Consider the following 17,105-nt stretch of genomic DNA (forward strand, 5'->3'; position numbering starts at 1 on the left):
TGGGTCTTGAGCGACAATGCAGTAGCAGTTCTATTTCAAAGAGATGTCTAATTGCTTTTCCTCCACCCTTGGCAAAGGCTACCTCTGTGTTAGATTGCATTGACTACCAAGTGGCAATCTTTAAAATGTAAAGGTGTTTTCTTGCCAGGAGAGAAACACAAATATCTCTCTTTTAGTTTCCTGATGTAAATTGCTCTATTCTAATTTAATCAACTAAATTTGTTATACCTAGTCATCGGGAACAGCACAACAGTCTAATCTGAAAAGGAACCAGTAATAATGTTTTGTTGTTAAATGCTGGTATGCCTCATCAGCACAGGGCACATTCCACATCACAGTTCTATCATTTATACACAACACAAATATTTGTCCAAAATTTTTAGTTCCAGTGGGTAAAGTCTGGGAATGGGAGATTAATTTGAGCTAATCCATCCATCCATCCATCCATCCCCAGCCATTACTCGAACATGCCTTGACTGATATCATTCAAACTTGTATGAGGTGCATATGCACATCATTTTATTTTGTTACACAATCCAATTTTGCAACCACGCATCCACTTTCTTATGAATTTTGCATGTACCGAGCCATTACGTAGACATGGCTTAACAGATCTCATTCAAAGTTAGTATAATGAAAATATATCGTGACATACATATGCATTACAATTTGTGTAGTGGTACGACCGAATATGGGCTCTAAGTGGCCATTTTGTCACAGTTTTATTCAGTGGCCAGAGCCATTACAAGGACATGCCTGGATTGATTCAATTCAAACTTAGTACAAAGACACTGCACTATGATTTTCAAATGCACATCAAATTGTGTCACTGTATGATGATCTGTTTGCATGTTTAGAGCTACCGTATTCTTCAGATATGCAAGAACATATTCTATTGAAACTTTATACAAGTGCAATGTTCTTTATGTATATGTGTATTTGTATGTGTTTATGTAAGCGTGTGTGCGTGTGTGTGGTTTGAGATGAATCTAATGTGATACACTGTATTTGGATTAAAAATTATTTAAAATTCATTAGAAAATAATACTGAATGTGATATTTCAATTGTGTCATCTTTCTAAGATATTCCAGAATTTAAGCAATACCAAACAGCGCCTTGCAAGGTTAAGAACAGTTCACCTGTTTTACATTTCCTGCTGTCTGATCTTGGTACAATGGTATCTCTAAAGCCTAAGAGTTCTAATCAGTGAAGTCATACAGAGTCAGTCTCACAGCCATGACTTCCTCCACACAATTTACTTTGTACTTCTGAGTTCATTTCAAAATGCCAGTTTGGATTTAGAGATGAAAAAGATTAAATATATATTTTAAAGAAGAGTCTTACAAGATGAGAGGACATTGTCATGCCTGTTTTGTATGCAGATTCTTACAGAAATGGCACATTGTATAAATATAGTTTGGCAAGGGAGCACATGATCCAGAATGACATTTTACGATTAGCTCCCATTCTGCCGTATGAGTCTGAGTGTAGACATGTCATGCTAGTTGTTTGCATGTATGTTGAACTGTCTGTCTGCATGTCTGTGGTAGATTTGGGAATTGTGCTCATTTCAGGCGCAGAATAGTTGTATCTTTTGATACATTAAGTTTAAAGAACACAGACAAAAACGTTTTAAATTCTTTTTCTAATGTTTTATTACTTTTTCTTTCATGGTTAACATAGATGTCAAAAAGGCTAATCAAACAAAGAGCAGTAATACCACTAGTTGAAGGAAAAAAAATAAATATTCTTCCAAATGGATATGACTTTAAAACCCCACCATGACAAATTTTGATACCAGATGACAAGTGTGGGAATAAATTTCGGAAATGATTCATAATTAATATTTTAATTTATATAAACTATTATGAAATGCTTAATGATAGTACAGGTTGCAAAAGATGAATGTCTTTCAAATTAAATCACTGATCAGAGATAAATAGATAAATAAATAAATAAATAAATAAATAAATGGGGTAATACCAATTTGTTGAAAAAAATATTATACCACAAAAGTTCACGAATTTTGACATGAAATTTGCACCAACAAAATTGCATCATTTTGATTTTCATAATTTTATAAACTATTTGGCAAAATAAAAGTGGCACTGTAAAGCATTGCATCAACATTGCATTTATTGTTGAATTTAAATCACAGTAAATAAATCTACACACATGGCACATCTGCCTTGATATATTTGATTTTTTACAGAGAATGTATTTTACAGACAAGCATGATATTTTTGATTTTTTTGAATGTGTCACAAGGAATATAAACAGTTTCTGAAATAAATGGATTGCCCTTGTCAATGATAAGCTCTTCAAAAGGTGTGATCTTCATCAATCGCTGACAAAATTGCCATCTATAATTTTAAACAAGTTCACACTTCAGCTTCTTGATGATTATCTTCATGGCATCTAGTGAATTTCTTTCATAAAGTCTGTGGTGATCATCTATCAGAATGATTTGGACACTGCGTCAGGAAGTTCACTGAAAATAGAATTAAAGGAAAAATATAAGCTGACATGTTACATACAGTATAGTTGCTACCTGAATTTTACAAGTTTCGTTTGTGAAGAACTGTTAAACCATTCTAATTTGAAAGAAAAATCTTTTTTACGGTAATTCTGACAATTTAGTTCATCATACATACCAACTAACAAAATTAGGATGTTTATTGATATTTACTCATTTCCATCTGTATTTTTAAAAATTTATCATTGCCTTTTGAAGATCAAGAAATTGAAAACTATAAATCATATTGTCAGGTAAAGGTTAACAACTCCTCAGTATGGAAAAAAATCTGCAAAAATATTTGAATGAAGATGCTTACTGGCATTGAAAGTTCTTCTCTGCAAATATTCTGATTAGAAATGAGGCTGCACATCCTGCATCAAATGTTGAAGGTATCAAGACATAGCTGCCTGGGTCCAGTGAGAAACGTTTGTTGACCTCACGGTAGTTGATATAAACACCAGACTTTCCAGCTGGGTAGTTGTACATGAAGTGGTCCATGGGAAGTCGTTTGTTTGGATTGTCAGTCTACAAGATGAGATAAAAGATGCATCAAATCATATAGTTTATTGAAAATAAGAGATTCTAATGGTCAAAAGATTCATATTGTAAAATCAAGTGTTTATTTATAAGTTATGGTGGCTATTTATAATGAAACACTATAAATCTAAATCATTCTCCCAAAGTTATCAGGCCGAACATTGCCTTCTAGATTTTAAAGTCACTGGACAAAATAAATAAATAGACAAGAAATAGACTGTGGCTTATACTGCCATACTTCAGATTTTTCCAACTTTACAGATGATATCTGGCATTGGAAAATCCATGACAGATATTTAGGTACATTTGGTCACATGTTTTTGTGTAATATCACTCTGTTATCAGATTGTCACCAAACTGATAATTCTCATATGAAAAATTCTTTTTAGAGCATATTTTATCAAAGTTATTACATTTGTCCAAGTGGTTTACCTTGTAAAGTATGAAGCTTATCTGGTGGTACTTTGTAGTCAGATATTGTTTGCGACGTCTGTATTCCTGCATCAGTGCTATCACAACGGAACATTTTCCCTTTGTCTTTATGTCATCAACCTCTGGCTCCCATTCATCTGAACAAAAATGATAAAAACATTATATGTTAGGCTTTAATATCCAACTTTCCAAACAACTGCCAGTGCAAATCATATTCATGTGCATGCTATTTTATGTTTTGACATTTGTAATCATTGTTTTTTGGAATAATTTTACAATTTCTCTTTGTTTGCCAAATTGGTACATGTGAACTCAGTATGATTTAATATCACTGTGAAAACATGCAGTGTAGCTTTCACAGGTTCCCTTTTTTTTCTTGGAAAAATTAGTGTCTTCTTTTTATGCAGGTTTTTGCATGTCTTTAGAATTAAATTCTATTGTACCTGGTTCTGTCAGTGTGAACACAAATTGTGGATTGGTGGCAAATGATTTGAGGTTGTTTCTTGACCCGCCGGCGTTCAAACCCTTCACCCAGCTTCCTGTCATTGATGCTGAGTAATAGCTGTCTCCTTGATTCTCCACCACGTCAGCAACTCCATTTCCATCAAAATCAGGACCAGTAGTACAGACTGTGATTTCATTGAAATGCTGGCAGAAATCTTCATATGTAATCCTATAGTTAGAGAAAGTGGCATGTATAATTCAATATACCGGTAGTATACAGTACTGTACTTCATCTAGGTAAAACCCTTTAAACTTTGATGCTCTGAGATTTGCATTGATGAAGATCAATAACCATAGAATCTGATGAGATAGTGTCAGAATGGACCGATCAAGACAGTCAGGTGTTGTAATTACAAGTAGGCAAATTGATTGAACCTTGTTACCGTTGCCTCTATTAATGTTTCTCATCAAATGTTTATTCTTTTGCATTATCCTCAACTGTACAATCTAGTAGCCCATCTACTAAACTTATATAATTATTTCTGCAGGAATTATTGTGTCATTTGTGATTATACAATGTAGCTTGCAAATTCCAAACAAAATATAGACATACTAAAAAGCACCAATTCCTGTGACTAGAAAATAGAACCCTGACGTCATTATAAATGATGAGGACTTACCAGAATTCACCGTCATCACTGTCTTTCCATCCAATCAATTGCTTTTCTTCATCAGAAACGTAATCCCAGGTCCTAGAACTGTAGAGAAAAGAGATGACACATTCAAATTATTCTCTTACTGTACAAACTTCTTGGCTTCTGTTTCAGTGCTCAAACAAAGACATAGTCTTGTATTATCTTCAGTGAAACATAGTCTAGACAGGGTGACCATGATTATGTTGAGGCAGACATCACACTAATTTGTGCTGTTGGCTGTTTTTCCATGAAAACTGCTTCATTTCTGAAAGGGGAAAATTTTGTACAATCTTTCCCTTACCTGGCCATTTATCATAAAAAATATGGCTTATATTTAAAAGATTTCTGAACACCATGTGTTATATAGCAGACTGACTTTTCCCTCTTTTTCCTAAATCCATGATTTTTCCGAATAGGATTCCTGAATGAAGCTATATGAAATTCCCACTCACTTGTCACTCCAGTCTCCATTCCATTCCATTTCATTCCCCCATGGATTCCTGACTCTAACCAAATTCTCAACACTTCCATCCAGTAATCTGCATCTCTTCACAGCTGTGACTGTGTATGCATGTCCAGATATCAGACCATTCTGATCTGCTGTCTCAGAACATCTCCAGTCACCCTGATAAATAGAGAGACATACCCGATTCATTCAATATACCTATGAAATGATATGATCTTGATACAATGTCCTTGTCAGGATTGTCCACATTTTAATTTATCCTAAGATTTTTTCATCATGTAGACCATTCTCATGTTCTCAGAACACCGTCATTATATGTGTCTTTTAGTAATTTTGGTTACTAGTTTTGGGAAATTTATCTGAAAATTTTGAATTATTTATTCTGCATTATCGATCAAATTCAAATTTAAGTTCAAGTGAAAAATAGAATATTTATTGCAATTGCACAAAATAGAGCAAACTTTGTATCCACACTTGTATGTTTCAAGAGTTCTGTGTATTGTTTGATGTTATTAAATTACATACAGAAGTCTATGCCAGGATTTTTTGTTGCTGGAGACTTCATACTCATTTCTCACCGTTCAAGATTACAGACTTATCACCTATTTAATTTGCATGTAGATAAAACTGGTATATGCAATGAAACCAAATAAAACCAAAACTATTTGAAATGTTGGAAATACTTAAATTTCACATACCATTTTGCTGCATGTTATGAATGAACCATAGCGGGCATTTCTGACAAGCTGTTGATATAGATTGGCTGGTGGGCATTTGAGGTCATATCTTTCAGTCAACCCTCCTGTCATGTCAACCAATGCATCAGATGCCTGCCCTCCTGCAAGACCTTCATATGAACCATGTAATCTGTAAAGAAATACAATAATGGCAAGATTGTCAAATTCTAGTTGACATTAACCATTGTGTTTGTTACATACCGGTACATGTAAGTCAGTTTTCTTTAATAATTTATGATGTATCAGTGTGACAATGTGCATATACTAAGGGTGGGAAAACAAATGTCATGTTGGGCTTGAATATAACATTGGGCAGAAAGCAAAGGCATTACTCAACTAGTACAACAATTTCAATTCAGATTCTCTACCTGTGTTTAAAAATAAGTACTGATATGAAACAAGTTTTAGGCAAATAAATGGGGAGCAAAAACATCTGTAGAGTGCTTTTCAGAGTTCGTGTATTAATTCATCAGAAGTGATCTGAACACCAATCATAAAACATTTCACAGAAAAAGAAAATGTCAGAATATGGTTAAAATTTCAGCTTTCTCTTCTTTTAACATTTCACTACAAGCATTCGGTGAGTTCCTTATCTGATATTACTTACTTAGCATAGGCTTTCTCCAGCAGAGCTACCCAGAGTTCTCTCTCATCATGGGATCTTGCAAACATCAGTTGGTTGTATCGTGTAGGAAGTCTGTCGTCAACCACAACGTCAACCCACTTCCCAAACCGCCAGAATTTGAAATGAAATAGTCCAATGTAGTTGTCATCCTGCCAGAGATGTTGTTTCTTTGGAATGATCTAAGAAGTAGAAATAGGATTTGGTTGTGAAAAAAGTAAAATACTACACCATGTAGTCGCAAACCTGTGCAGTAAACTTTGTTAAAAATGAAAACAAGACCTTTATGAAGATTATGAATATCTAGTCTAGTATTGAACATTCAATTGGTTTAGTAATCAGTATTTAGAGCTATACGGATGAAAAAAATTTATGTTTCCCTCTACACATGGTAAAATTACTCAGTCTAATAACCCCACACACCCCTACAGTATAATGGTGGAGTCTGTACCTTTTCCATAAATCTCTTATGTTGAGCAATGGCTGCACAGGAGGAAAGAAACCAACAGTCTCCCAGTTCTCCCTGAACTACATCATCACGGCTGATGTCATCAACTAGAAGTTGTGGGTCTTCAATGATTTCCTGTTCAATCATAAAAAGATTATGTTTTTAGTATTTTTTATATACTTGTTTAGTCACAGGTCTGTTAAACTGCAAAAATTACACAGGAACCATATTTTGTCAGTTCATTTAAAAATATGGTGCAAAAGTTTCTTCTTGGAGATATTCTATTTCTATTAAATATTTGGGAAAGGTGCAGCTTTGACTTTTGTCAAAGTTCCATTTATTATACTCATATGAAAAAGATAATTCACCACAAAAAGTTTACAACGACGGCCAGTAATATCTGTTTCATCAAATGATCAACGTTTGGTGTGAGGTATTTTTAGTGTTATTTGCAAAGTAAATATATTTAAAATGTAGAGTGGATGAAAAACCTGTTGCCAAAATTACTCAAAATTCATATCGAAACCTACCTGTGGTCTCTTCCATTCAATTCCTCTAGATGAAGCTTCACAGTAGAAAAGAGAGCTTTCATTGGCTGGAAAGTCTTCGTCCTCAAATAAAGCACCACTATGGATGACTTTGTTAAGTATTTCTTCAACATTCTGTGTAAGAAGGGCAAATGTTGCAACATAAATTTCAACAAAGTCTTTGCTGTCATTTTCATGTGTTGTGTGATAATTGAAAGACAGGTTGAAACTCTAATTTTTAAGAGTAAAAGGGTTCATTGGTTTTTCTCAAACTAAACTTACTGTGTGGGTCATAGTATTGAGGATCTGTAGTAATCTTGAGGATCTTCTCTTCCACAGACCACGTCTTTGAATGGTTTTTCCACTCATGTTATCTTCCTAGATTTCTTGTAAGTCTTGATAGCTTTAGTTGTTTGTAGTGAACTGTTCTGGTGGAACTCACCACCGTTGGTTTATATCAACCCATATCATCCCTGAACTTCACCACCCAAGTCAAGAAGAATCTCATAAAAGTCTGTGTTTAGGAAGGAAGTAGGGCATGAACTTGAACTTCAAGTCAAGTTAGGATGAAGGTCATCAAATTGTACATTGTACGTAAACATGATACGAGGCATGTTGCACGTAAGCGCAACATTGTATCTGTCACTGATGTCTCTTTTGCTTTTGCATTCAAGGAAGATAAATCAATGTATAGTAAATTATTAAGACTGTGACACATATTTAAAATTGTCTACACTTTGATTAATTTTAGTGATATGGGGACTCCTAAAATAACAACAGATGCGATCATGGCCTTCAACTTCACTCAGAAAGATAGAATAAAGATTATTTACCATAAACATCACTCATAAAAGAAGCTTTTGTTCAATTTTACTACTTGCACCAGTCTAGTCTGGATTTCATCAGTAGTCCATTATGTTTTAAAGTGACCTAGTGACGTAGTTCTGATCCAGGGAGTGTAACAATAGGTTGTGTCATTACTTCAAAATTGCAAAATCAATAATAAGGAGGCATCTGACAATCATGATTCATCACTGATTTGTACCAAGAGGTAAGTTAACAATGCAAATAACTCAACTAATTGTGATGTTAATAGGTCAATGATTTTACTGTCAGACTGGAAAGTTCTATTTGCAGATAAACTGGTCAGTTTCCTTCAACTTTAAGTAAAATTATTTTCAGTTCAAAGGCATAAAACTATTTTTAAAACTACCTTGACATCTACCAGGTGTACGCTCCTATAAAGTGCAAATGCAAGCTACCCGAAAGCACACAGAAGCATACAAGTTTGTTTTGTTAAACTTGGGAGGTACACATGAACAGGTTTGAACTGTAGTACCAATGTACTATATTTTTTAAACATGCTTTCTTTGGTATTCCAAGGATAGGCTGGCAGAGTTACTGAAGAAACCCAGGTGACAGTTGCTCGTGAAATACTACTCAAACAAAAAGTTAACGTGATGCAGACTTTTGAAAGCGTTCCAATTTTTCTCATTAATGTCAAAGCTTAATGTAGATGCATGATGGTAATAAAAATATTATTTTTGATATCACTGAGTAAATGGTAGCTTTGAAAATGAAATGATTGATATTAATTTTCTGGGCTTAATGCTTTCGTATATGGCATCAAATCATAAGATTACGCTAGAAAATACAGAGGTTCTTGCATTGGACAGTCTGGGTCTTGAGGGATAATGCAGTAGCAGTTCTTATTTCAAAGAGATGTCTAATTGCTTTTCCTCCACTCTTGGCAAAGGCTACCTCTGTGTTAGATTGCATTGACTACCAAGTGGCCATCTTTAAAATGTAAAGGTGTTTTCTTGCCAGGAGAGAAACACAAATATCTCTCTTTTAGTTTCCTGATGTAAATTGCTCTATTCTAATTTAATCAACTAAATTTGTTATACCTAGTCATTGGGAACAGCACAACAGTCTAATTGGAAAAGGAACCAGGAATAATGTTGTGTTGTTAAATGCTGGAATGCCTCATCAGCATAGGGCACATTCCACATCACAGTTCTATCATTTATACACAACACAAATATTTGACCAAAATTTTTAGTTCCAGTGGGTAAAGTCTGGGAATGGGAGATATTAATTTGAGCTACTCCATCCATCCATCCATCCATCCCCAGCCATTACTGGAACGTGCCTTGACTGATATCATTCAAACATGGATGAGGTGCATATGCACATCAGTTTATTTTGTGACACAATCCAATTTGGCAACCAGGCATCCACTTTCTTATGAATTTTGCATGTACAGAGCCATTACGTAGACATGCCTGAACAAATCTCATTCAAAGTTAGTATAATGAAAATATATCGTGACATACATATGCATTACAATTTGTGTAGTGGTACGACCGAATATGGGCTCTAAGTGGCCATTTTGTTACTATTTTATTCAGCGGCCAGAGCCATTACAAGGACATGCCTGAATCGATTCAATTCAAACTTGGTACAAAGACACTGTGCTATGATTTTCATATGCATATCAAATTGTGTATCTGTTTGATGATCTATTTGCATGTTTTGAACTACTGTATTCCTCAGATATGCAAGAACATATTCTATTGAAACTTTTTATACAAGTGCAATGTTCTTATATATATGTGTATTTGTATGTGTTTATGTAAACGTGTGTGGTTTGAGAAGAATCTGATATGATACACTGTATTTGGAGTAAAAATTATTTAAAATTCATTAGAAAATAATGCTGAAGGTGATATTACAGATTGTGTCATCTTTCAAAGATATTCTGTAATTTAAGCAATACCAAACAGCGCCTGGCAAGGTTAAGAACAGTTCACCTGTTTTACATTTCCTGCTGTCTGGTCCCGGTACAATGGTATCTCTAAAGCCTATAAAGAGGAATTCTAATCAGTGAAGCCATACAGTGTCAGTCTCACAGCCATGACTTCCTCCATACAATTTACTTTGCACTTCTGAGTTCATTTCAAAATGCCAGTTTGGATTTAGAGATGAAAAAGATTAAATATATATTTCAAAGAAGAGTCTTACAAGATGAGAGGACATTGTCATGCCTGTTTTGTATGCAGATTCGTACAGAAATGGCACATTGTATAAATATAGTTTGGCAAGGGAGCGCATGATCCAGAATGGCATTTTACTATTAGCTCCCATTCTGCCGCATGAGTCTGAGTGTAGACATGTCATGCTAGTTGTTTGCATGTCTGTGGTAGATTTTGGAATTGCGCTCATTTCAGGCGCAGAATAGTTGTATCTTTTGATACATTAAGTTTAAAGAACACAGACAAAAACGTTTTAAATTCTTTTTCTAATGTTTTATTGCTTTTTCTTTCATGGTTAACATAGATGTCAAAGAAGGCTAATCAAACAAAGAGCAGTAATACCACTAGTTGAAGGAAAAAAAATAAATATTCTTCCAAATGGATATGACTTTAAAACCCCACCATGACAAATTTTGATATCAGATGACAAGTGTGGGAATAAATTTCAGAAATGATTCATAATTAATATTTTAATTTATATAAACTATTATGAAATGCGTAATGATAGTACAGGTTGCAAAAGATGAATGTCTTTCAAATTAAATCACTGATCAGAGATAAATAGATAAATAAATAAATAAATAAATGCATAAATAAATGGAGTAATACCAATTTGTTGAAATAAATATTATACCACAAAAGTTCAAGAATTTTGACATGAAATTTGCACCAACAAAATTGCATCATTTTGATTTTCATAATTTTATAAACTATTTGGCAAAATAAAAGTGGCACCGTAAAGCATTGCATCAACATTGCATTGATTGTTGAATTTATATCACAGTAAATAAATCTACACACATGGCACATCTGCCTTGATATATTTGATTTTTTACAGAGAACATATTTTACAGACAAGCATGGTATTTTGATTTTTTGAATGTGTCACAAGGAATATAATCAGTTTCTGAAATAAATGGATTGCCCTTGTCAATGATCAGCTCTTCAAAAGGTGTGATCTTCATCAATTGCTGACAAAAATGGCGTCTATAATTTTAAACAAGTTTACTCTTCAGCTTCTTGATGATTATCTTCATGGCATCTAGTGAATTTCTTTCATAAAATCTGTGGTGATCATCTATAAGAATGATTTGGACACTGCATCAGGAAGTTCACTGAAAATGGAATTAAAAGGAAAAATATAAGCTTACATGTTAAGTACAGTATAGTTGCTACCTGACATTTATGAGTTTTGTTTGTGAGGGACTGTTAAACCATTCTAATTTGAAAGAAAAATCTTTTTTTATGATAATTCTAAGAGTTTAGTTTTTCATACATACCAACTAACAATAGTAGGATGTTTATATTTACTCATTTGTATCTGTATTTTCCAATATAGTGATAATGACTTTTGACAAATTTATCACTGCCTTTTGAAGATCAAGAAATGGAAAAATGTAAAATCATATTGTGAGGTAAAGGTTAATAACTTATCAATACGGAAAAAAAATGTGCAGAAATATTTGAATAGAAACACTTACTGGCATTGAAAGTTCTTCTCTGCAAATATTCTGATTAGAAATGAGGCTGCACATCCTGCATCAAATGTTGAAGGTATCAAGACATAGCTGCCTGGGTCCAGTGAGAAACGTTTGTTGACCTCACGGTAGTTGATGTAAACACCAGACTTTCCAGCTGGGTAGTTGTACATGAAGTGGTCCATGGGAAGTCTTTTGTTTGGATTGTCAGTCTACAAGATGAGAAAAAAGATGCATCAAACAATATAGCTTATTGAAAATAAGAGATTCAAATGGTCGAAAGATTTATATTGTAAAATCAGGTGTTTATTTATAAGTCTTGCCACCTCTTAACGAAACACTGTAAATTTATGTGATGTCTTCTGAAGTTATCAGGCCAAACATTATCTTCTAGATTTGAAAGTCACTTGAGTGAAAATATGAAGAAATAGACAAGAAATAGACTGTACTCTTATACTGCCATACTTCATATGTTTCCAACTTTACAGATGATATCTGGCATTGGAAAATCCATGACAGATATTTAAGTACCTTTGGTCACATTTTTTTTGTGTAATATCACTCTGTTATCAGATTGTCACCAAACTGAAAATTCTTACATGAAAAATTCTTTTTTTGAGCATGTTTCATCAAAAGTCACTACATTTGTCGAAGTTGTTTACCTTGTAAAGTATGAAGCTTATCTGATGGTACTTTGTAGTCAGATATTGTTTACGACGTCTGTATTCCTGCATCAGTGCTATCACAACGGAACATTTTCCCTTTGTCTTTATGTCATCAACCTCTGGCTCCCACTCATCTGAACAAAAATGATAAAAACATATGTTAGGCTGTAATATCCAACTTCCAAACAACTGCCAGTGCAAATCATATTCATGTGCATGCTGTTTTTGGTTTTGACATTTGTAATCATTGCTTTTTGTAATAATTTTTCATTTTCTCGGTGTTTGCCAAATTGGTACATGTGAACTCAATATAATTTAATATCACTATGAAAACATGCAGTGTAGCTTTCACAGGTTCCCATTTTTTTCTTGGAAAACTTAGTATCTTCTTTTTATGCAGGTTTTTGCATGTCTTTAGAATTAAATTCTATTGTACCTGGTTCTGTCAGTGTGAACACAAATTGTGGATTGGTTGCAAATGATTTGAGGTTGTTTCTTGACCCGCCGGCATTCAAACCCTTCACCCAGCTTCCTGTCATCGATGCTGAGTAATAGCTGTCTCCTTGATTCTCCACCACATCAGCAACTCCATTTCCATCAAAATCAGGACCAGTAGTACAGACTGTGATTTCATTGAAATGCTGGCAGAAATCTTCATATGTAATCCTATAGTGAGAGAAAGTAGCATGTAATTCACCATAGTATGCAGTACATTGAGGATATTAAAATCCATCTTGGCAAAGTCCTTCAAACTTTGTCTTTGAGATTTACATTCATGAACATCAATAACCATAGATAAGCTAGTGTTAGTTAGGATTGTGATAAGACTATCGTGTGTCACTGTCAGTCCTTTGATATATTTGAAATATAACAGTCGGCAAATTGATTGATTTAGAAGCTTGTTACTGTTATATCTCTTTGAACGGGACCTTTGCATTATCCTAAATTATATGATCTACTAGTCCCTCCACTAAACTTATTAAAATTGTATCGTAAAACCTTATGATGAGGACTTACCAGAATTCACCGTCATCACTGTCTTTCCATCCAATCAATTGCTTCTCTTCATCAGAAACATAGTCCCAGGTCCTAGAACTGTGGAGAAAGGTGATATGTTCTGATTATTTTTTTATGAACTTCTTTGCTTCTGTGTTGACATTTAAAAGATGATATGACACACAGTCATTTGCTATCTTTAATGAAATGCATTTTGAAAAGTGCATATACCAGTATTTTTAGCCAAATAGAAGAAAAATGTCCTGGTATTCACTGGTTCATGCTTGCTGTTTTCCAGTTATTATTGTTTCATTCATAAAGAGGACTTAACCCTGAATGATGTCTCATTTGTTCCTGGCTACATTCAGTGAATATATGCAACATGTTTGAAAAACTTTCAAACACCCAGTAATATGTGTATCAGTGTTAAAACCCCCAACAACAATAGCAACAGAATTTTAACTTGAATGTTCACTCTGTATCAAATTTCCCATTATTTCCTAAATCCATGATTTTTCCCACATAGGATTCCTCGGATGAAGCAATATGAAAGTCTGACTACTCACTTGTCACTCCAATCTCCATTCCATTCCATTTCATTCCCCCATGGATTCCGGACTCTCACCAAGTTCTCAACACTTCCATCCAGTAATCTGCATCTCTTCACAGCTGTGACTGTGTATGCATGTCCAGATATCAGACCATTCTGATCTGCTGTCTCAGAACATCTCCAGTCACCCTGATAAATAGAGAGACATGCCTAACTCATTCAATGCACCTCATGAGACAATATGATCCTGATACAATGTCCTTGTCAGGATTGTCCACATTGGAACTTATCCTAAGATTTTTCATCATTTATACCATTCTCATGTTCAAATTCAGATTACAATCCAACAAAGAAGTTTAACATTGATTGCAAATTTCCGTTGTATCTGTATTTGTCAGTTGAGAGAGTTTTGTGTGCTGGTATGTTGGATGGTGTCAGATTACATACAGAAGTCTATGTGTCCTGTGATTTTGGCATTGCTTGAGACTTCTACCCATTTCTTATTGGTCAAAATTGTCACCTGATTAATTTGCTTGCAGGTAATTTGCATAACTTTTTTCATAGCAATGAAACCAAAGTATATATTTGAGATGTTTATGCAAAACAAGTATGACACATCAGTGGCATACTGTTAGTTACACTTACCATTTTGCTGCATGTTATAAATGAACCATAGCGGGCATTTCTGACAAGCTGTTGATATAGATTGGCTGGTGGGTGTTTGAGGTCATATCTTTCAGTCAACCCTCCTGTCATGTCAACCAATGCATCAGATGCCTGCCCTCCTGCAAGACCTTCATATGAACCATGTAATCTGTAAAGTAAAACATTAATGCCAAGATTGTCAAATTCTAGTTGACATTAACCATTGTCTTTGTTACCTGGGTCAGTTGTTTTGAATAATTTATGTAATAGTATAAAGTGTGTATATATACAAGTTAGAGTGACAAATGCCACCATGAAGCTTGAATAAAGTTATTGGTAGAAAGCAAAGGAAACACTCAAGAATTTCAAATTCAAGACATACGGGTATGTTTTTAAATATAGTGGGACAATATATTTAAAGCAACTGTAAAAAAAGTGGAGTCATTATTCCAAATGAAATTTTGTTTTCAGTGTTCAACTATCAGTCTATCAAAAGTGAACTAAACACTAATAGTAAAACTTTCATAGATAAGTGTTAGTAGATGGTCAAAATTCCAACTTTCTCTTGTTTTAACATCTTACTACAGGCATTCAGTGATTCCTGATATTACTTACTTAGCATAGGCTTTCTCCAGCAGAGCCACCCAGAGTTCTCTCTCATCATGGGATCTTGCAAACATCAGTTGGTTGTATCGTGTAGGAAGTCTGTCGTCAACCACTACGTCAACCCACTTCCCAAACCGCCAGAATTTGAAATGCAATAGTCCAATGTAGTTGTCATCTTGCCAGAGATGTTGTTTCCTAGGAATGATCTGGAAATACCAGACAAGGATTCATTTATGAAAAATATTGAAATAGCATCCAATGTGGTTACAAACGTAGTACATTTTTATCAAAATTGTCGACAACATTTTATAGACCCTTTTGTTTCATGCCAATTGTCAATATCCAGTATCCTTGATTTAACTTTTTGTTTTTATCAGTGCTTACACTCTATTTTGATGAAAATTGATTTGAGAATTATTTTCCCCCTACGAACAGTACAGTCACTCTGTCCATCAACCTTACACATCCCCATAGTAAAATGATGGAGTCTGTACCTTTTCCATGAATCTTTTCTGTTGAGCAATGGCTGCACAGGAGGAAAGAAACCAACAGTCTCCCAGTTCTCCCTGAACTACGTCATCACGGCTGATGTCATCAACTAGAAGTCGTGGGTCTTCAATGATTTCCTGTTGAGTAATAAAAGAAATTCCATATAAATTTCTATACACTTTTTAGTCTCAGATTTTCAAAAATACACATGAAATATGTTTTGTTAAGTCATTTAAAATATAGTTCAGACTGCCTTGTTGAAATTATTTTTGATATGTCTCAAATATTTTGGGAAAATGCCATATGAACTTGTAGACTAAATTTCATTTTTTCTACTTGTACAAAAAAACTACAATTTCACCAAAAAAGCAGTTCACATCATGTATGTCAGTCTTGTAAAGACCTTTTCCATCAACATTTTGTTTGAGGTACATGTACTCTCAAGACTCAGTGTAATGTTTTTGTAAAAAGGAATTTATAAGAAGCTAATGAAGCAATACAGAGTAAGTGAACACACACTTTCTCTGATTCCACGAGACGGGTAAAAACTCAAATATAAAGTTGATAAAACCTACCTGTGGTCTTTTCCATTCAATTCCTCTAGATGAAGCTTCACTGTAGAAAAGAGAGCTTTCATTGGCTGGAAAGTCTTCGTCCTCAAATAAAGCACCACTATGGATGACTCTGTTACATATTTCCTCTACATTCTGTGTAAGAATGCAAATGTTACAACATAAATTTTAACAAAGTCTTGGCTGTCATTTTCATATGTTGTGTGATAATTGAAAGACAGGCTCAAACATATTAAAAAGTAAAAGTTCGTCTTTGTTTTTTTTCAAGCTTAACTTACTGTGTGGGTCATAGTATTGAGGATCTGTAGTAATCTTGAGGATCTTCTCTTCCACAGACCACGTCTTTGAATGGTTTTTCCACTCATGATGTCTTCTTAGATTTGTTGTAAGTCTTGTTAGCTTGAGGTGTTTGTAGTGAACTGTTCTGGTGGAGCTCACCACAGTGGGTTTATATCAACCCATATTATCCCTGAACTTCACCACCCAAGTCAAGAAGAATCTCATAAAAGTCTGTGTTTAGGAAGGAAGTGGGCATGAACTTGAACTTCAAGTTAAGTTAGGATGAAGGTCATCAAATTGTACATTGCACATAAACATGATACGAGGCACGTTGCACGTAAGCAAAACACTGTATCTGATCAC

The 17,105-nt window shown here is 34.3% G+C and overlaps 3 protein-coding genes across 4 annotated transcripts in view; 1 reads left to right on the forward strand and 2 right to left on the reverse strand.

The window, feature by feature from the left end:
- LOC139145282 (serine/threonine-protein kinase ATR-like) overlaps nucleotides 1-17,105 on the forward strand; it is a 95,565-nt gene that overhangs the window by 20,709 nt on the left and 57,751 nt on the right. The gene's annotated exons all lie outside the window — the stretch shown is intronic.
- Nucleotides 2,043-7,846, reverse strand: LOC139145281 (calpain-A-like). The gene is made up of 11 exons (XM_070716328.1): nucleotides 7,710-7,846; nucleotides 7,431-7,562; nucleotides 6,904-7,035; nucleotides 6,438-6,634; nucleotides 5,792-5,960; nucleotides 5,080-5,252; nucleotides 4,613-4,690; nucleotides 3,932-4,161; nucleotides 3,489-3,625; nucleotides 2,836-3,044; nucleotides 2,043-2,492 (listed from the first exon to the last, which is right to left on the reverse strand). Exons 1-11 carry the CDS (start codon nucleotides 7,794-7,796, stop codon nucleotides 2,459-2,461), a joined length of 1,578 nt encoding a protein of 525 aa, XP_070572429.1. The 5' UTR covers nucleotides 7,797-7,846; the 3' UTR covers nucleotides 2,043-2,458.
- LOC139145279 (calpain-A-like) lies at nucleotides 11,107-16,897 on the reverse strand. Its single transcript, XM_070716326.1, has 11 exons — nucleotides 16,742-16,897; nucleotides 16,467-16,598; nucleotides 15,897-16,028; nucleotides 15,412-15,608; nucleotides 14,797-14,965; nucleotides 14,168-14,340; nucleotides 13,623-13,700; nucleotides 13,042-13,271; nucleotides 12,603-12,739; nucleotides 11,944-12,152; nucleotides 11,107-11,577 (listed from the first exon to the last, which is right to left on the reverse strand). Exons 1-11 carry the CDS (start codon nucleotides 16,826-16,828, stop codon nucleotides 11,541-11,543), a joined length of 1,581 nt encoding a protein of 526 aa, XP_070572427.1. The 5' UTR covers nucleotides 16,829-16,897; the 3' UTR covers nucleotides 11,107-11,540.

The sequence above is a fragment of the Ptychodera flava genome, chromosome 12, assembly GCF_041260155.1.
Source record: "Ptychodera flava strain L36383 chromosome 12, AS_Pfla_20210202, whole genome shotgun sequence".
NCBI classification, from domain to species: Eukaryota; Metazoa; Hemichordata; class Enteropneusta; family Ptychoderidae; genus Ptychodera; species Ptychodera flava.

Excerpts from the sequence above, each read along its gene's own strand:
- LOC139145281 (XM_070716328.1), bottom strand. The coding sequence starts at position 7,796 with ATGAGTGGAAAAACCATTCAAAGACGTGGTCTGTGGAAGAGAAGATCC. Across the intron at positions 6,635-6,903 it reads ATAAGAGATTTATGGAAAAG|ATCATTCCAAAGAAACAACA; the intron begins GTACAGACTCCA and ends TCTACTTCTTAG. Across the intron at positions 5,961-6,437 it reads CTGGAGAAAGCCTATGCTAA|ATTACATGGTTCATATGAAG; the intron begins GTAAGTAATATC and ends ATTTCTTTACAG.
- LOC139145279 (XM_070716326.1), bottom strand. The coding sequence starts at position 16,828 with ATGAGTGGAAAAACCATTCAAAGACGTGGTCTGTGGAAGAGAAGATCC. Across the intron at positions 12,153-12,602 it reads TAAGCTTCATACTTTACAAG|ACTGACAATCCAAACAAAAG; the intron begins GTAAACAACTTC and ends CTCATCTTGTAG. Across the intron at positions 11,578-11,943 it reads GAGAAGAACTTTCAATGCCA|TGAACTTCCTGATGCAGTGT; the intron begins GTAAGTGTTTCT and ends TTCCATTTTCAG.